Source organism: Phoenix dactylifera, chromosome 16 (assembly GCF_051530095.1).
Source record: "Phoenix dactylifera cultivar Ajwa chromosome 16, Ajwa_hap1_PhDact_Kaust_v1.1, whole genome shotgun sequence".
NCBI classification, from domain to species: domain Eukaryota; kingdom Viridiplantae; phylum Streptophyta; class Magnoliopsida; order Arecales; family Arecaceae; genus Phoenix; species Phoenix dactylifera.
The window spans coordinates 14,720,972-14,741,696 of NC_143205.1; the positions used below are offsets into that span (position 1 = coordinate 14,720,972).

The following is a 20,725-nucleotide window of genomic DNA, read 5'->3' on the forward strand; positions in this document are numbered from 1 at the left end:
CATTGTAAAATCTTGGATTCGTCGTCCCCTTTAGGTAAATATAAGTAGTAAGACATTAAAAATCAGAAGGCAATGATCCCATTAGATGTCTTCAATTTCCACTTCATCTTGGCGATCTTTTGTGTCGAAAAATTAATTAGCTTAGTTGTATCAAGCATGCACATCTTCTTTGAAATTGACAAACAAGTGATGGTATCTTTATAATTAAATAAAAATCTTAATAAATGATGGCTAAACTTTGGTAGTGAGAATTGATAAGCATTTGAGTCCAAAAAATGTTATCTTGCATTATAGTTCCGCATCCTGTACTGACCTTACTTTTCAATTTTACCACATTGGTTGCATATAACTTGAAATTAACATTTTCAGTTTGGACTTTGAAGAAAAGCTGAAAGAGATCTAAACCCTTCGTGTCCACAAATCAACTAACTTATTCTATTTCTACAAAATATATGAAATAGTTCATTGTTTGCTCATATGAGTATACTTGTCAAGATTCCAGCAATTGAAGTGGTTATGGCAATATATCTATGAGATGGTTAACACATGCCTTTTACAATATAATGTCTTTCTCTTTGTATATTTCATGATGTATTGTATTATATAAGATTAAATCATGTTATTATGTAGAAATAATAGAATTAATGTAACTAGTATCGGTTTTTTTTTTTTTGGGGGGGGGGGGGGGGGGGGGGGGGAGGATGGGTGTGAATTTTCAACCAAGAGCCTGTAAGTCGTTTGCCGTCTTTATATGACGCTGGCTATGTGGCCGGATCCATCCATTTCGCTCCATCCTCGGGCTTCCTTCTTTCAGTTAAAGTAGATCAGTCGAAAGAGGAAGAGCGATGGTGGTGTTGGATCTGGGGGAGTTCTCGGAGGAGGGGTTCGATCCGAAGCGATGGATCAACGCGGCGCTGGACTCGCGGCACCCGCAGGATCCCCTCGACCGCTTCCTCTCCGATCTCGAGGAGAACCTCCGTGCCGCCTCCGAGAAGATCGCCGACGCCCTCGAGCGCGAGAGCGCCGACGCCCTCCGCCGCGTCCCCCTCGCCTGCCGTGACGTCGTCCGCCTCCGCGACGACGCCCTCGCCCTCCGCTCCGTCATCTCCTCCATCCTCCTCAAGCTCAAGAAGGTACCCCCTTCCTTTCTTGCTGTCCTAACCGAATGCGGTCAATTCTTTTTAGTCTCTTAAAATCATAAAAATTGGCAGCCGAATTTCAAATTCCAATTACGTTTCTCAAACCCAAATAAATTCTGTTAATTTGTGTGGGTATTTTGGAAATTTGACTCTTTGATGAGTTCTGCTTCGATTTTGTTCTTACTTGGTTCGATTTATCTCTAGAGTACTTAGATACCGTATATGTTTGCTAGTATTTTGTCGGGAAAGTTCAGTTTTTTAACATAAATGTCAATCGATCTATAGCTGCTGCCTCGACAAAATGGATGCCGTGAAGTGATGAATGCAATTCCTTGGTCAAAAGCTGATTTTGATAGCTTAATTGAGATTCATAATTTGTTTAATTTCATTTATTTGTGTTAGGTCCAAATTTTGGTTTGTTTTTGGATAATTTCGGATTTAAGTAGTGGTTTTTGATTTTTTTTTTTTTTTTAATTAGTCTTGTTTGGTTCTATCTACTGCATGGTGACATGTTGACACAATATTTACATTTGGGAGAGCTAGATTGTAGTGTAAATGAGATTTAATGGTAGACCAAGGGCACATTAGCTGGATCTATAGGTGGTATTGTTAGAACTGACTCTCTGAAGCAGAAATACTATTTTTTGCTTAAAATGTTAAGTTGTCAGCTTCAATGGATTCTTATAATTTGTATGGTTTTCCATGGAAATATAAATTCTACATATGCTGGTATGTAAAATCTGGTCGGAGTCCAGTTATAGCTTAAATGGAATTTACTGGCAAGCCAGGGGTACATTTGCAGCTTTCATTAGAATTGATGTTATGAAGTTGTTGAAGTAATTTCAGTGAAGGCAGGTATATGTACACTCATGTAATTCTGTAATTAAAATCTTCAATTTATATCTTAATAGGTTATATAATTTATTGGATTTTCCAATAATTCAACTTGATCTGGCTACAATTTTATACATAACTTGTGCTGGAGTTTTTTTTCTTTATATTTGTTTTCGGTTGGAGGGGGGAGAGTTTGGTTGTTGATAACTAGAGGACTATCTCTGCAAAGTTTGATTGTAGCTTAAGTGGACTTTGATGGCAGGCTGAGGGCACATCTGCAGAATCTATAGCTGCTCTTGCTAAAATTGATACTGTCAAACAACGAATGGAAGCAGCATACGAGACATTGCAGGTACGAGCTATGTTAGTTACTTAACTTGGGTGCAAGAAGAATAAGCAATTCGGTTATTCAAATACCGGTGGTACAGAGTTGTTAATTAGCATTCATTTTAACTTCCTTGTGGAAATACAGGATGCAGCAGGTTTGACTCAGTTGAGTGCAAGTGTCGAGGATGTTTTTGCAAGCGGAGATCTTCCACGGGCTGCAGAAACCTTGGCCAACATGAGGCATTGCTTATCAGCTGTTGGAGAGGTAACTGTCCTTTTCCCTTTTGCATATTCTGTGCTACTGTCAAACTGAAGATACTTCTTCGTTAAATTATGTTCGTTGGAAAAAAAAATCTGTATGTGCAGGTTGCAGAATTTGCTAATGTGAGAAAGCAGCTCGAAGTATTAGAAGACAGGCTAGAAGAAATGGTCCAACCTCGTCTGTCAGATGCTCTTTCAAATCGAAAGGTTTTTGTTCGCTTTCTCAGATCAATTTTATGTGCTCGAACTACTTAATTTCTCTAGAACATTTGTTTATTCTTGCTTCCGCAGCATCATGGCTCACATTTAGCTGTCTTTGCACTATTATCTCAAGGTCGATCACGTTCAAGATTTACGGCGAATACTTATTCGTATTGGGAGGTTCAAGTCATTAGAGCTGCATTATACCAAAATGCACATCAAACCTTTAAAGATACTTTGGGAAGACTTTGACTCAAGACAGCGAACTAGAAAGCTCGAGATGGAAAAACATGGTGATAACTCAACCTCCGTTTCTTTCTCTAGCTGGTTACCGAGTTTCTATGATGAGGTTCTACTTTACCTTGAACAAGAATGGAAGTGGTACGTTGGTTATTCTCCTTTCACTCTTTTACTTTGTGAAATTGCAGTATTTGCTATTGGAATTTATTATATGTCATGTGCCAACAATTTCAAGTGATATGCATGTTATGCACTATGGATGGCAAAACCCAGTTCTAGGAGGTAATTTAAGTGATTTTTTGGTTAGCTAAAATTATTTGAAATTAATGTTTGAACTTTAATGAACAACAAAAATTAACATCTCTTCTAGGAATTCTTTTTCTGATTGTTGACATCAGTGATTTCTGGTATTTAAACTAAAATAGATAAAGACTGGGGTTGCTCTCTTAAAATTCAGTTGATTTTTTGGATGCCTAACCAAGATTGTTTAGTGAATGACATCGTTTACTAAATCAAAAATCAGGAAAGAGTTCTCTTTAACTGTCCTACATCTGTTTGGTATTATAGCTTCTGTTAGGCCTTGTTTCAATCAATTGAGGTTGATCTCATAAGTTTGAAGAAAAACAAAGGCAAGCAGTCATATCATTGCATAAATGGAGAAAAGGTACACTCAAATAGACAAAAATTCAACATGCATCAAGAAGCATGGTAGTAAACAAGACGTGCCGTTACATTTCAAACCACAATGTTTTTCTTTTTTCCTTTTTCAAGAATGAGCATGTGAGCTTGTATGTGATAGCAGTACTAACAAGAGCTTGACATCAAGATCTTGTAGAAGAGTTGGATTGAAGTTTAAAAAGCATCCTAGTTTGTATCTCATATGTTCACTTGATGATACTTCTGTGGCATTAGCTTCTTACTGCTGGGGTTTTTTTCCCATCATGCAAAAATTCTTCTTAGCAGCATCAATGATGCAAAGAAAGAACTCTTCTTAATAAAGTCTTTTTTGGGAGAAAACCTTAATAAAGTCAATAGATGGTAAACTTATTCAAGATGTTTACATGGATAAAGATTGTGATCAAATAAACAAGGTCAAGCTACCATTAATGGCAGATTTGCTACCTTTTAAAATGCTGTAATATTAAATTGAAAGAACCATAGAAGTAGTGTTGGCGCTCTAACATGAAAATTCTCTTCATAGGAGTATGGATAGTGTGATTGCATATAGGTTCATGCCAAATCATGCAAAGTGTTGGTATTAAGATCTTAAATGCCATGTGCCTTTGTCATGCCGACTTTAAATTGGCACACGAGCCATGCCTTGCCATGTCAGTGCCTGGAAAACATAGCACACATGCACTTGCACAAGCGTATGCCACTGCCACTAAGGCATTGGCAGAAAATGTTGCAGTCCATGAAAGCCAGCAAGGTTGGCACTATAATGCTAGGTTGGTATGGCTCGGTGTAGTAAGCGTACAATATTCCATGTCAAGCCCTGACCAATGTAAGCATCATCCATAAAATCAGACCTATCTTTCCTTTTGACATCAATGAAGGTGCATTTTATGTCACATGTATTATAAATCTTAGTAACCAATAGCAAGTCATGGTACATGTATTCTAAATTTTAGCTACCTATAGCAGGGGCAGTTATGGGAGTGGGGAAGGCGATTTCTTAAAAAAAAAAAAATCAAAATAAGAAGCAATTAGGAATTGGGCGAGGGAGGAAGTTTCCTGAGAGGTTTCAAAGTGGATATGACACAATAATAGAAGTTTCTTCCAAATAAGTTTGAAAGCGACATGGAATACTGTTTAATTTGGCTATAAATGGCTGTTAGTTCATTATCTTGTTGTGCTACAGAAGATCTTAACCTTTCAATTTTCTGTGGTAAAAAAAATCCTCCTGCATTTTGCTTGAATTTGCAAATACCCTCCTAAATATCTAATTGTTGTAATGTCAATTCTACATTTTTCGGATTGTTGCAATGTTGCCCACCCTCCTCCCAATTTAGGTCAGAGCTCACCGACTGTTCCTACGTGGCAAGTGATGTAGAGTAGTCTGAAATGGATCTTTTCTTTTATTTTTTAAATGGAGACAGAACGATGTGGAAACTTAGTGATGATGTTGTGGGTGTTGACTATTCTCAGCACCTTGACCTTGTGCTCCCTCTCGCGTTGGCGTGCGTCTATGCGAAGCCCCGATTCCCGACGCACAACCCGCTGGAGACCACGGTTATGGGCGGCCCATCTCCATTCTCATGCTCCTCGCTATCCACATTGTCTCTTTTCTCTCTTCGTTGCCTCCCCCACTCAGCCCAATGCCCGTCACTACCGCCAACCTCGTCTGCCTTGAGTCCCCCACCTAAAAGCTCGAGGGCGCCTCCTCAATGCACTTCTCCGCCTCTTCATCCTCTCCCTGTACCACCTTGCCCTCATCCTTGATGCCCCCACTTGCCTCCTCCTCTTCTACGGCATCGTTGCTTTCCTCTCCCCCACGACCCCCTCCGCATCCTTGCCGACCTCGCCTTCTCCTAGAATGATGGTTTCCTAGGATAAGAGACTTGAAACCAACGTCTATGGTTGAGCAATGGGGGCACGAATTCCTCCGCCATCAAGTTCAACTTCGAGAGGAGCTCCTCCAAATCCCTCATCTTAAACCCTTTCAGAGGATGGGGAGGCCGCTGGCTGGCCCTGCCATCCGGACCATCGGCAGGCGGGTATCCATATACTTGTGGCTGTCCGACTTCGGCTCTCCGCCAACGTCGAAATCACTACTAGAGGACTTGCATTTACCCCAAGATCAATGCTACCCATGTTCTCAACAATGGCCATGATTGGTCTTCAACACCGATGTTTTCTTTCTTTTCTTTCCCTCTTCGCAGTCGCTATTTAGAGAGAGCAGAGGAAAAGAAGGGAGAAGAGGGGTAAGAATAGTTGCATCTAAGAATTGGGTGGTAGGCGCACCAGTGGGATCCCTGCACGCCGGTTTTAAAGGGAGAAGGATCTTGGTTCATGGACAAGAGAAGGGGGGTTTTTGGATCGTAGATGGCAAGGGAAGGTTTCTAGGATAAGAGAGGTATGAGACACATGGGTCGATGGTTTCTAGCTAAGAAAGACTTGAAACCGGGTAGTGCAGCTGGTGGAGGGCACGAGTGCTGGAAAAACTTCTCCTCCTACTCAGATCGATCTTGAAGGTTGGCTTCTAGAATTGGCCACAATAAGCATTGTTGCTGCTAAGGCCCGCATGTTGGGTCTCCCTCATCGTGAAAATTGAGAATCTTGATGAGGAGAGGTCCCCTTTGATGGCATCATTTGGAGCATCTACAAGAGGCCCCACATCTGCTAGGACTAGGAGGAGGAGGAGTCATTCTTCTTCCCCTTCTTCTCTTTCTTCGCCTTTGTCAGGTATAGAGTTGCTTGACACGACGAGGGGCATTAGGCTTCCTCCCTTTGGATCTCTTTCTCTTTTGCGAGAATTAGGATTTTTGAAATCCTAGGTTTTGGGGAAGTCAAGAAGAGAGGTTCGTCCATGTCAGATTCCATCTTTAAAAAAAAAGAAAATCACATCATATAACTATCTCCACAGTACCTGCTACATAGGCACCGCCGGCGAGCTGTAACCCAAATTGGGAGGAGGGTGGGCAACATTGCAACAATCCGAAAAATGCAGGGTTGACATGACAACAATTAGACATGTAGGGGGGTATTTGCAAATTCATGTAAGATGTAAGGGGATACTATTTTGCCCTTTTTTTTTCAAACATTTCTCTTGTTATGATAAATTCAAGGTATATTTTTTACAGGTTGAGATTCTATTTTGGATGTTTTTATATATGTTTCTGCTGCTACCGCTACAATCACACACATACACAAAGTTATTCAATTTCGGACATCATGAACATCCAACAATTTTGTGACAAGGAACTCATTTGTAGTTTCTTCTTACTCCCATCTTGAAGTATGCTTAAACACAAAATAATCATCACCTGCTGCTGTTAATGCTAGCTCTAACTGGGATTATACTTGCAGGTGCATGAATGCTTTACCTGATGATTACAAGTCTCTGGTTCCAAAACTACTGATTGACACCATGTCTGAATTGGGTGCCAGTTTTGTTTCTTGTGTCAATCTTGCAACTGCAGATGTTGTTCCTGAAACCAGAGCATTGACAAAAGGTTATATTATCAAAAGTCATCTTTTTGAACGATGATAGTCTGAGATCACGCTCTTCGTTTAGTTTGTGGCAGTACTTTTTCTTATTCCATATGTTGCTAATTCATTCCCCTGTTCATGGTTCATGCATAGATTAGCCTGACCACTTCTGTTATTTTTTGTTCTGTTCCACCGAGATTCTTATCCCATATTAGATTCTTTTCATTTATAAAACAAGATCTACTCTTATGGACAGTTACATAGTGTCAAGTGCCAAGTTGAACTGACAAGTTGAACCTCATATTGCATTGTCTTTTATTTTTTTAAAATTATTTATTGAGAGAGAAGAAAGAAGGGATAACCATAATGGTACTAGGAGGTTCGACCTATGTATATTGATGATGCATGATGCAGCTTAATCTGGTGGCTAGTGGAGCTTGACCTACAGTAGGAGGCTAGTTGCATAGTAATTCCATGCCCAAATTCCATCTCTGGAATCTGTATACCTCGGAATGCTTTTGTCTTTTATGCCCTTGTCAATCTACATACTGACACTGACCTTGATATATTAATTTTTTTCCTATTTTAATTTATGCTATCAACTTGTAATTTTATCTCCAAATGCAGGCATATTGGACATCTTGTCTGGAGACATACCAAAAGGTACTAAGGTACAAAACAAGCATCTTGAGGCACTAATTGAATTGCATAACATGACGAGCTCTTTTGCAAGGAATATTCAACACTTATTTTCAGATACTGATATTCAAGTTCTACTGAGTACCCTAAAGGCTGTTTTTTCTCCTTATGAAACATTTAAGTCGAGGTGCGTACTTTAGGCTTTGTAAGAGTTACTGTGGTACCTTGATTTATTGGTATAAAGCTATGTAATCAACCAATAACTACCAGATAATAACTTAGCAGTACAAACTTGTTGGTTGTCTAGGTATGGTCAGATGGAGCGTGCTATTCTTTCTTCTGAGATCACGGGGATAGACATCCGTGGAGCTGTTGCCCGTGGTGTGGGCGCACAGGGTATAGAACTCAGCGAAACTGTTCGGAGGATGGAGGAATCTATCCCCCAAGTCATAGTGTTCCTTGAAGCAGCTGTTGAAAGATGCATTAGTTTTACTGGTGGTTCTGAAGCTGATGAACTTATAGTGGCCCTTGATGAGATCATGCTACAATACATTTCAAATCTGCAAGATACCCTGAAGTCACTTAGATCTGTATGCGGAGTGGATAATACCATACAAGGTGATGGTCCAAAGAAGGATGCAGGATTGGACAAAAGGGAAGGAACGCGCATAGCGGATATGGTTTCTGAAGAGGAGGAGTGGTCTATTGTCCAAGGTGCTTTGCAAATTCTTACTGTTGCTGATTGCCTAACCAGCAGAGCATCAGTTTTTGAAGCTTCTTTAAGGGCTACTCTGGCTAGAATTGGGACGAGTTTATCTCTTTCAGTGTTTGGTTCAAATTTGGACCAATCCCATGCAGTCGTTGATGATGAGAGTGGGGAAGCCACTCTTCCAGGAAGGGCAGCGCTAGATGTGGCAGCTTTGCGTCTTACTGATGCTCCTGAGAAAGCTAGGAAGCTTTTTAATCTCCTAGAACAGGTATAAGTTACTTTTCTCCGACAATTATTTGCTGTTCGTGTTCTGGGTTTTGCTATCAAATGGAAGCTTTTATCTATTTTCTCTCGCAATTCAGCTGTCAATTTTAGTGAAAACAGCATCCAAAAAACACTTAAATGTTGCCATCTGCTATTGACCTAAAATCATGGTTTCAAGTATTGGTCCATGCTGGTCCAATCCAGCTGGCACATATCATGTCAGGCCAGTCTCAGCATCCAACACTGGGTTGCCACAGCATCTACTCTGGTCACTTTTTTTTTTCGAATTGAAAAATGGATGCTGGCACATCTCATATCAGGCCAGTCTCAGCTTCCAACATTGGGTTGCCACAGCGTCTATTGAAGTCACTTTTTTTTAATTGAAGAAGTTAGCTCTTTCTTGTTGCTACAGCATCTATTCAAGTCTTTTTTTTTTTTGAAAAATGGGTTTTAAATTGAAGAAGGTATTTTAGCTCTTTCTTGTTGCTACAGCATCTATTCAAGTCACTTTTTATCTTCTTCTTCACGGTTTCAAATATTGGCCCATGCTGGTCCATCCAACTGGCACATATCATGTCAGGCTAGTCTCAGCATCCAACCTGGGTTGTCATAGCATCTATTCAAGTCCCTTATTTTTGTTTTTCAAATGGAAGAAGGGATTTTAGCTCTTTCTTGTTGTCACAGCATCTTTTCAAGTCACTTTTTCTTTAATTGAAAGAAGGGTTTAATTGAAGAAGGATTTTTAGCTCTTTCTTGTCGCCACAGCATCTATTCAAGTCAATTTTGTTTGTTAACTGAAAAAAGGGATTTTAGCTCCTCCTCCTCCATCATCTTCTTCAGACCATCTGGCATATGGGTGCTCCACTGAGCTAGACATGCATAGCATTTCGGGCCATCAAATCGGACAGAAAATTGTGGTGTCATTAGATGATGGGGCATAGTGAGCCTCCTTAAAATTTGTGTCAAGAAACATGATACTCCAACCTCCATATATGGTATGCTACAGTTAATGTGGTTGCATGTCTTGTTTCTTTAGGGATGATGGGATCTCCAACCTTTACTTCTATTGCTGTCCTTCCCATCCCTTCAGTAATGTGGAGTGCAGCTTGCCATGTTATGGTTAGAGAGCTATTGCCTTGGTATGCTATCTATGCTATCTAGGAATAGCTCAATGGGGTACGATTGCATCCCTTGGGGATCCATTTGGTTTTCTAGACATGATATTATGGAATATATTGTTATGCAGTATTTTTGGAATGAAGCATCATTAAATACAAAATCTGTATAGTATAATCTACCCAATACATGAGAAAGCTATAGCATCTGAAACAGATTGCAGTCCACTAATTTCCATCACAAAGCACATCCTAAGCCTGGCCATGTTTCTTGACATGATTTATCAGCAAAAAAACTTATTCTGTTGCATGGAGACAATCTTTTCATAATAGCAGATGTAAAGGAAGGGGCATATCTTGCTGAGTGAAACATATAATTCTGCGACTGCAGTTGTGCACAAGTCTGGAAGAGTCAGCTAATTATGACATGTTTAAGAAACATGTTTGAGGCATTTAATATTAGTAATATGAATTGTAGAGTCTGGACAGTATAAAAGCTGAAATTGCTGTATCAGATGACTCTTTTTTATATACTATCACATCACATAGAATTATACAGTGAACACATATTGCTTCTAATGACATATTCTTTAGCTTGCAACATGGAAAAACTGTCTTTGCCTGTATGTTCTCTTTTTACTTCCATCTGTCATTTGTGTGTTTCTCTTTCTCTAAAAAAATGCAAAACAATTCTTTTTAGACTATTCTTCAACTGTAAGTTTCCTTCACTGTTCTGCAGTCAAAAGATCCACGGTTCCATGCGCTTCCTCTTACATCACAAAGAGTGGCAGCATTTTCAGACACAGTAAATGAGCTTGTTTATGACGTTCTTATATCAAAAGTACGACAACGTTTGAATGATGTATCTCGGATGCCAATTTGGTCTTCTGTGGAGGAACCAAGTGCTCTTCCCCTCCCAAGTTTTAGTGCCTACCCACAAGCTTATGTGACCAGCGTTGGGGAATATCTTCTTACTTTACCCCAACAACTGGAGCCATTGGCTGAGGGCATTTCTAGCAGTGAGGCTGGCACTGAAGAGGCCCAGTTTTTTGCTACCGAATGGATGTTTAAGGTAATAAAAAAATTCAATCTGTGGTTCTTCTTAACATTCTGTCCAATGAACTTGGTTTTGGCATTTGAAATATATGCACCATTGGTAAAAATGGATATTCTTGGAATATTGGTTTGTATAATTGTATGATCTGTTGCCTTTTCTTTTATCTGTTCCCTATTTTCCATATTTTTTGAGCAAGGAGCTATATCACCCAATTCACAGATGTACGTTATTATTCTTGTTGCTGCTGCTTTTTGTCGTATGGTTCTTATTATTATTTTCATTTTTTTCTTCTTTCTATGATGTGTAGGTAGCTGAGGGTGCAACTGCTCTTTTCATGGAGCAGCTACGGGGAATTCAGTATATCACTGACCGAGGTGCACAACAGCTCTCAGCTGATATAGAGTATTTGAGCAATGTTCTCTCAGCACTCTCAATGCCCATCCCTGCATTCTTGACAACATTCCACACCTGCCTCTCAACTCCAAGAGACCAGATTCGTGACCTCCTCAAATCAGATGGAAACCAGCTTGACCTCCCAACTGCCCATCTGGTGTGCAAGATTCGCCGCATTGCTTTAGATCAATGAAAAGGGGGGGAAATTTGTGTTATTTCAGCTTGTGCTATTTTTTCTGTCATCTAGATTGTTCTTTGATCCTGAAAGAATGTGCTTTGTAAATGTTCACTGTATTTCATGCTATATCCTTTGAATTTCACTTAGGACAGCAAAATTTTCTACGGACATACAAATATATATTCATTTTTGGCTAGGAGAGAGGCTCAAATTACCTATAAATTTTCCTTTCTCGCTTGACTACCATTTGTTCTGTTCAAATTTAAACAAAGGTTGATATTAGCAATGAGGTGAAAGTGCGGACTGCTGAATAAGCCTAGGGTTGCTGCTGCTACCGCAAGAGATAAATTTGCAGCTTCCCCTTGGAAAGTGAGAGCTTATTTCCCTTGCTATCTCATAGAAAGGCAAAATTAATGATTGCTGATTTCTTTTTTTCTTTATTAATAGTTGCTGTTTTTGTAAATCTTCATACATTTCCTTTGCCATTGCACATACGCTTGCTTGCATGCATTCTCTTATGATTAATGTTGACACAGATATGTATAAGAAGTGAAAAGAGAAAATCTACTGCACCATTGGTCCAGTCGACCTGAAAGTGTTGATGGAGATCCAAGAGAACAAGTTTAAACTCCTGTGATCAACTTCTTATGTGTTGACCACAAATAATGACTGCTGCTCGGAAGTGCTGCACTTCTAGAGCAATTTCAACAGTGATTATGAAGATGAAAGGTTGAGAAACTTTGTAAAGGCTAATGACCTCTGACAGCAAAAGCTGATTGCGAACCGCTGCAGCCATACTCCACCCTCCTATAATGGCCTTCACATCCAATTCATAGTTATGGGTTGAGGGTTGATGCTCCACCCTCAAACAACTGTGGTTATGAGTTTTATATCTGGGCTGGTGTAAATGTTTCTATGTTCATTTCCTTATGCACCAATCTTAGGGCATTTGGTTTTATGCAATTTTATCTCTAGCGCTAACCTACTCTGTGAACAAAGTTTTAAAACAGCAACTAAATTTCACCCATAGCACCATATAAATTTCTTTTTGGGATAAGAAGGTAGGATGGAAATCACCCAATTAGGATCCAAGAAGAGAACAACCCATAAGCGGAATCTAACCTACATCACTGTGAAAGGAAATAATGGCTGATTAGGCTCCTTTGTCAATATTTTATATATGTCACCTGTAATCAGGAGGAGAATAATCAATTGGTCTTGGTCCCTCCTTTCAGATTGGACACTTGACTACCTTGCAACGTGTAGACTATGCGATCCTTTTTTTACCTCAAGCTCATTCTACTTGAGTTCCAAACTAGCTTCGACCGTCAAGGTGGAATTCTCAAAGAGCACATTGGTCTATATGGATTTTGATGATTAGCAAGCAAGAGGAATTAGCTGTAATCAAAATTTGCTGTCTTAGTACCGAACCCCGTATTGGTGCTATACGAACACAATATCATTACTGTACGATATTGAATTTTTTTGGCGTACCGACATTCGGTATATCATCCATACCGAATATTTGTACCGAACCGGTACATACATCTTGTACTTTTCGGTTCGGGCCAATATGATATACTTTAGCTGCAATACTCAACCGTACGACCAGCAACTTCCTCATCATCTATCTCGAGGTTCCACTCTCACCTGACTCCTTAATAAATTGGTGGAAGAATCACCCTGCTCAACTCCATGCTGTCGATCCTTCCAGTTTATTATATGTCTATATTTCTCCCTTCCTTCTTAGCTTACCTTCGTATTGGCAAGATCGGAAAATACTTCTTTGGAAAGGATTCCCCTATGACTTCAACATTCTCGGCCCTCGGCCCTGGTAAACTGAAATATTTTTTGCAAGTCAGAACATTTTGGAGGCTTGGTGTAATCAATCTGTCACATATAAATAAAATACGAGACGCTTCTCTCTCTCTCTCTCTCTCTCGCTCGCTCTCACTCTCTATTTTTGTTCTCTTCTCTCGTGCAAATCAATAAGTGATGGATGATTTCAGACATTGGTTCTATAGGCAATAATGGTCTCCCTTTGTATTAGAATGCCCTGGTTCTATAGTTTCATAAGTTTCTTAGACGTTGGTTGCCGATTTCAGACTTTGGTTAATGTGACATGAAGCCAGTAATTGTTATTCTTTAATATGAATGTTGGTTTTGTGAACTAGTGCTCTCTCTGTCTCAGAGTATTATAGGTTGAGTATTATATCAAGAGTATTCACTTATTCCATAAAGATGAGCTATTCCTTGAATCCCCATGTTAAGATTCAAAAAAAATAAGAAAGACCATGCCTTCTGTACCCTAGCAATTGAGTCTTTAGGATGGATCAGTAATTTCGTAGAAGACAATCCGTTGATAATTCTGTTCTTATGGCTCAGATTTAATAATTTAAATTTCAATAGTGATAAGGAGATAAGTGGAGGGCAGCTTGAGATAGAGTCTAGCTTTCATGCGCAGCATTACAATAACAAACATGTAAAATTACTCTCATTTTTTTTAAAATTAAATTTAAATTGATATTTTTATGTGCTAGTAGATTTTTTTTGTATAAATAGAGGCTATTCTTTACGTTTATGTGCTAGGTATATCTAAATTGCAAAGGGTTGAGTATGAAATTACATTTTTCCGACCTACTAAAATCTACATTAGGTTCAGGCTCGCGCTTTTTTTTTTTCACTAGTAAGATCTAATTAGAGCTTGCCATGGTTTCTCCAAAATTGGATCCATATTTTATCTAGGACTAATATTTAGACATGCCCAATGCACGTTTTAGAGAAGGAAGAGGAGAAAGTGAGTAATAAAGTCCAATCTATTCACCAGTGGGATCTCATAGTCTAATCAATTGAGAGCCAAATTAGATAAATAGATAGAATTCAATTTGCTTGAGAATTTTATGAAGAAAATATGATTTAATTGGGAAAAAAAATAAGGTAGTTAAGGATGGGAAAGCATGAATTACTTAAAATATGTCTGGTGTATTCTCTAAATAAAAATTGAGTGACAAAATTAGAAAAATATTTTCTAATTTTAAAACTGTCATTTTTACATATAGTCCAAGATTAGAGATCAGCTCAAAAAATCCAAACCCATCCTAAACATGTGGGATATAAATTTAGACGTCCAACCCAATACATCATTTGGGTCCAACAAGTCGGGTCAAAATATCACACCGACCCAAAACCGCCAGCCTAATTTGACCAGCTACAGGAATGGGTGGGAGCCGGCAACGGATTTCCTTAACTGGGAGCGAAGAATACGGCATTGATTACGTAGAAAAGAACGAAAGTCTTCGTCTCGAAGGAAAAAAATCTTCTCCAGGATAGGACTCGCTCCCACCACCCGTTCTCCTCCGGCCCACCCCTTATAAATAGAGACCGGACTCTCGGCCTAGAGCTGATCACGGGTCTTTTGGCCCGCCCAGCCCGATCCGAATTTTTTCGGGCTTGGGCATTAAAAAAAGGCCCATGGGTCGGGCCTGGGCAAGAAAAGCAGCCCGACCAAAAAAATCGGGCCGGGCCTGGTCGGGCCATTCTGGCCTATTTCTAGATTCCAAACAAAGAAAAAATCGGGCTTGTCGGGTCGGGCCTATCGGGTCGGGCCGGGCTAGACGGGCGTAGAACCATTTTTATAAAGTCGGGTCGGGCCTGGACAAAAATTTAAGCCCGACAGTCGGGCCGGGCCGGGCCTGGGCATAGCCATCGGGCCTAATTTCTGCTGTAGAGCCCGGCCCGAGCCGAGTTTTGATCAGCTCTACCTCGGCCCCCTTCTCCATCCAGGAAGGCGCTTCTTTTCGTTCCTCCTTCGATCTCTCCCCCACCTCTCTCAAGGTATTTCTCATCTCTTTTACGTATAGCTTTTTACTATTATGATTTTGTAGTGGATTTAGGGTTTGGATCGTGGTGTTAATCCTTAGGATCAATTTGAGATTCTTTTTTTGGAGGGGTTTATTTGAACGGTTCTTTGATCTATATGTGTTTGATGCTACTGGATTACGTTTTTTTAGCGATCTTTGAAGAAAGATAATGGTCAGGACTGCATTTCAAAGTCCAGCCAAAGAAAAAAATGGGCATAAAATTTTGTAAAAATATATTATCTTTTCCATGCTTCTTTCTACTAGAAGGGCTAGGGGGGTTGTGGTATTTCATTTTTAGCAATGGAAGAACATAATATCACTTACTAAAAAACAAAAACAAAAAGCCCCACATCAACATACAAACAACTGAATGAAACCAGCAATATCTAATAAAGCTTTACTACCCAGTATAATATTGAAATATTAGTAAAAACTAGAGCCCACACCGCCAACCTGGACTGCAACTCCTTGGCCCACTCTTCTCCATATTTTATCCGGGATCAGCTGCCTCCAAAACCTAATCCAACCAAATACGTCATATGGGTCCAAAACCCGCCTCTCTAGCTCGACTCAACCAGGAAACCGGTGGGAGGGATCTGGCCTCGGATTTCCTTGAAACTGCGGCGAAGAATACGTAGAGCTGGAGCGGTCGCAACCAAGGAAAGGAAAAGGATAGGATCCTTCCACCCACCACCCGTTCTCTCTCCCCGGCCCTATAAATAGAGACAGGACCCTTGGCCTTCTTTTCCATCTACAAAAGCGAATTCTTCTCGTTCTCCTTCGATTCTCTTCCGTCTCCTCCCCGGCTCTCTCAAGGTATTTCTCGTCTCTTTTTCGTATGAGTCTTATGGATTGATCAGTTAGGTCTTTTTTTTTTAATTATTCCCTTTGGTCTGGATCTATTTGATGCTAATTGGATTATTGTTTTGATCGATCTTTGGGGGAAAAGATGGTTGCATGTTGGCCTCTTTTTGCTGTTGATTCGATTTTATGTTTTTGGGTTTGTGATCTGAATCTAGGGCGATTATTAGTATGGTTCGTGGTGTTTTGGGATGTAGGGTTTGGATAATTTATTATTCCTAGGATCAGTCCTTTTTTTTCTTCTTGTTTGGGGGCGTGTGTGTTTGGGAGGGAGGGGAGTTTTCTGGGCGGTTCTTTGCTCTGTGTTTTTGTTATTATTGGCGCATGGATTTTGGATAGATCTTTGAGGAAATTGTTGGCTAATGTTATTCCTTTTAGCCTTTTATTCATATGTATGATGTTATGATCATGAACTGATTGAATCTAGGGTTTTGATTATCATATAAATCCTAGGGCCATGATTGTATCTTTGGGTTTTATATCATCTTCTGATCCGAGTATTGGTTGATTTCCTTTTTTGAACAGTTCTTTGATCTATACAACCTTGATGCGATTGGCTCATAATATGATCGGTATTTGAATGAAGGATGATGGATTGTTATTCTGTATTCTTTATACTTATTTTTTTTGTTTTCTGGTTCATGAGCTGATTGAATCTAAGTTTTCAGTCGTCCAATTGTTTTTTTGGTTATTTTGTTTGCTTGTGGCTTATAGATCTATCATCACGTCATGAGTTTCATTCTACTTGTCACCATGACTAGGATATTTTTGCAGCATAAGCGTATGTATAGGTTTCTTTAATTGGCTCTAATTTTATTTTCTTTCTCTTATATGGATATAATGCTCTCTGCTTATGTTTCAATCGGTTTTTGGAGTCAAGATTTGTTGGTAGTGTAAGTCTGATCATTGAGTCTAATCTTTGTCTTCTTCTATTTTCATTTCTATTTCCATTCTTTGATTTTTATCAAACCTATCTTTTACTAATAATAGTGGACAACCACTTTATTGATAGTGGTAGATATCTATATGTTTTCTAGCGAACCTGAGGTTTGATACATTGTGCTTACCATTTAAGAGATTTATCCTTTTTATTTTTATACGGTGCTCGTTTTCGGATTAAATCTTGACTGATAGGGTTTGTAACTATATCTAATGTTCATTCACTTGGTATCTTTTTGATGGATTGATAATCATTATTTGTAGATATCATATTATTTTTTGGCAATACTTTTGAAGGATGTTAAACAGAGTATTTTATATAGTTGATCAATTAATATGCTTATTATTTAACATTACTTTTATATGCACAATTCATCATGTTTGTCAATTCTGTCCTTTTCATGCTTTGTGTGTTGATTAATGCTTGAAGATTCCAAGGTTGCAATCAAGTGTTGGTGATGTAATTCTGTTTATTACTTGTCACTTTGTCGTATTACTATTATCTAATTTGTGTCCCAATGCTAAACTTGTACATGTCCAAAAGATCTCAATCTTACATTTTCATCCCTTTCTGGGCATATACTGTTTGATTAGCCTTCTGCTGAGGTTTTTATATTCATATATCTTCGTAATGCCCATTGGCAAGCGGAACCGATTTAGAACCAAGATCTCAGGTTATGATGAAACACTGAAGTTTCTATCCTTTTTTACAGTTTAGATGATCTATTTGTCTTGATAGATTAGCTGATATATATAACACCAGAAATATCAGGGCACTGACAGTATATAGTAACAAGGAGACTAGCTAGAAGCTATTTATGCATTTAATATGTAGGGGATAAGTCTCTGGAACAATGAATAGCAAGATAATAATTTATATTGACACATACTTGTATCTTGGCCTGAAAGAAAACCATGGCCAACATCAGCCCAAAAAAGGGGAAAAAGATTCCCAGGACACCTGTTAATTCTTATATTTAGGTTGGCATCATTTTTGTAATATTACTTTAGAACTCATTGTTGTTGTTCAATGAACTGCATGATGACCTTGCTAGATTTTTTAAGCTAAAAGCTCCATATTTTATATTTTAATATCAGAAACAACCGATCAGGAAAAAAATGACTGTCCACCAAAAAATAAAAAATAATAAAAAAAACATGCAAATTTTATGTTGTTTCTTATAGATCATAGGTTCTTCTTCCTTTTACATGTCACCTTGCAGTCAATGTTTATTTTCTATTCTTGGTTGTTTTATGAAATTACTACAGAATCAGCTATCAGAAGTAGTGTTTCTAACTTCATTATAGTTTTTATTTTTCTCTTGTTTATGTAAACTAGGGCTTGTCCTAGTGGTTATACCCCTTTTCTTAGCATCAAGGGTTTTGATTTTGAGTATTGGATGATGCATCTCCAAGAATTTGGACTTGGATAGAGTTAAAGTATGGGGCTGTGTTCCTTCCTCTCTCAGAATTGGGGGGAAACCTTAACTCTTTTTTTATGCTCTAGTTTTCAATGTTTGTTACAGTATTTTGCATATGATGCAAACTATTATTTTAGAGCAAAGTTTTAAAGGACTAATGCATAAATTGTTCTTGTTGAAATATGATCTTGGCAGAAGAAAGATTAGATATATGATTGTACGTCTTCTAGTAGATATTTACTTTGTTGTTTTGTTTAATCAAGATAGTGGTTATTTTAATGTCACATTGACTGGTTGCTTCGAGCCTTATTTTAATGCCCTCCTTTCCTTTTTCCCTACAGATGCAGATCTTTGTTAAGACTCTCACAGGCAAGACCATCACCCTTGAAGTTGAGAGCTCGGACACAATTGATAATGTTAAGGCCAAAATCCAGGATAAGGAGGGCATTCCCCCTGACCAGCAGAGGCTCATATTTGCTGGCAAACAACTTGAGGATGGTCGCACTTTAGCTGACTACAATATCCAGAAAGAGTCAACTCTCCACCTTGTCCTGCGGCTCAGGGGTGGCATGCAGATCTTTGTGAAGACCCTTACTGGCAAGACCATCACCCTGGAAGTTGAGAGCTCGGACACGATTGATAATGTGAAGGCTAAGATTCAGGACAAGGAGGGCATTCCCCCGGACCAGCAGAGGCTCATCTTTGCTGGCAAGCAACTTGAGGATGGCCGCACTTTGGCTGACTACAATATTCAGAAAGAGTCAACTCTTCACCTTGTCCTGCGGCTCAGGGGTGGTATGCAGATTTTTGTGAAGACCCTTACTGGCAAGACCATCACCCTGGAAGTTGAGAGCTCCGACACGATTGATAATGTGAAGGCTAAGATTCAGGACAAGGAGGGCATTCCCCCGGACCAGCAGAGGCTCATCTTTGCTGGCAAACAACTTGAGGATGGCCGCACTTTGGCTGATTACAACATCCAAAAAGAGTCAACACTTCACCTTGTCCTGCGGCTCAGGGGTGGTATGCAGATTTTTGTGAAGACCCTTACTGGCAAGACCATCACCCTGGAAGTTGAGAGCTCTGACACGATTGATAATGTGAAGGCTAAGATTCAAGACAAGGAGGGCATTCCCCCGGACCAGCAGAGGCTCATCTTTGCTGGCAAACAACTTGAGGATGGCCGCACTTTGGCTGATTACAACATCCAGAAAGAGTCAACGCTTCACCTTGTCCTTCGGCTCAGAGGTGGCATGCAGATCTTTGTGAAGACCCTCACTGGCAAGACCATCACTCTGGAAGTTGAGAGCTCCGACACGATTGATAATGTGAAGGCTAAGATTCAGGACAAGGAGGGCATTCCCCCGGATCAGCAGAGGCTCATCTTTGCTGGTAAACAGCTGGAGGATGGGCGCACGCTGGCGGACTATAACATTCAAAAGGAATCTACTCTTCATTTGGTCCTCCGGCTTCGGGGTGGGATGCAGATATTTGTGAAGACCCTCACTGGGAAGACAATCACTCTGGAAGTGGAGAGCTCAGACACCATCGATAATGTCAAGGCCAAGATCCAAGACAAAGAAGGGATCCCTCCTGATCAGCAGAGGCTCATTTTTGCTGGGAAGCAGCTTGAGGATGGGCGTACCCTGGCAGACTATAACATCCAGAAGGAATCCACTCTCCATCTTGTCCTGCGTCTTCGTGGTGGTGCTGCTGCTGATGAGTAAGGGGTTTTCAGGGTCTGAACAAGTTTCACTTCTAGTATGCTGTGTCCTTTATATCAATAATTGTCTGGTTGTATATGGATGCTCTATCCTGTCTTCGTTCTGTTGGTTTTAGACTTATGTGTTTGAAGTTTGGTTTGTGTGTTATTCGAACTTGGTGGTTTAGTTCTCTCTGGAACAATTATAGTTACTATTCGTTTGATGGTTTATATCGTACTTTGTGTGATGCAAAAGTTGTTTTTATTTTCTAGATTCCTGTGTCAGGTAAGTTTTGAAGTATGGTGATACCATACGGGCAACTTGCTTGATATCTATATATTGCTTGAAGAATCGAGTACTGCTACTTGCCATTCAACCGGCCGTAGAGCTCTCATGTAAATGAGTTGCCATGAGAGCTTTGAGTGTCTTATT

The 20,725-nt window shown here is 39.6% G+C and overlaps 2 protein-coding genes across 3 annotated transcripts; both read left to right on the top strand.

Moving 5' to 3' along the window:
* The first annotated feature begins 761 nt into the window (after positions 1 to 761).
* On the top strand, positions 762 to 11,705 carry EYE (conserved oligomeric Golgi complex component-related / COG complex component-like protein). Its single transcript, XM_008798724.5, has 10 exons — positions 762 to 1,133; positions 2,236 to 2,325; positions 2,446 to 2,565; positions 2,667 to 2,768; positions 2,896 to 3,143; positions 7,032 to 7,177; positions 7,782 to 7,980; positions 8,101 to 8,770; positions 10,621 to 10,953; positions 11,246 to 11,705. Exons 1-10 carry the CDS (start codon positions 846 to 848, stop codon positions 11,522 to 11,524), a joined length of 2,475 nt encoding a protein of 824 aa, XP_008796946.4. The 5' UTR covers positions 762 to 845; the 3' UTR covers positions 11,525 to 11,705.
* Positions 11,706 to 15,217: 3,512 nt separating this feature from the next.
* Positions 15,218 to 20,523, top strand: LOC103712244 (polyubiquitin). 2 transcript variants are annotated; one of them, XM_008798723.6, is made up of 2 exons: positions 15,218 to 15,343; positions 18,932 to 20,523. In XM_008798723.6, exon 2 carries the CDS (start codon positions 18,932 to 18,934, stop codon positions 20,315 to 20,317), a length of 1,386 nt encoding a protein of 461 aa, XP_008796945.2. In that variant the 5' UTR covers positions 15,218 to 15,343; the 3' UTR covers positions 20,318 to 20,523. The 2 variants fall into 2 exon arrangements, with proteins under 2 accessions (XP_008796945.2, XP_038970765.1); XM_039114837.3 differs by having other exon boundaries at positions 15,283 to 16,185.
* Positions 20,524 to 20,725: the final 202 nt, after the last annotated feature.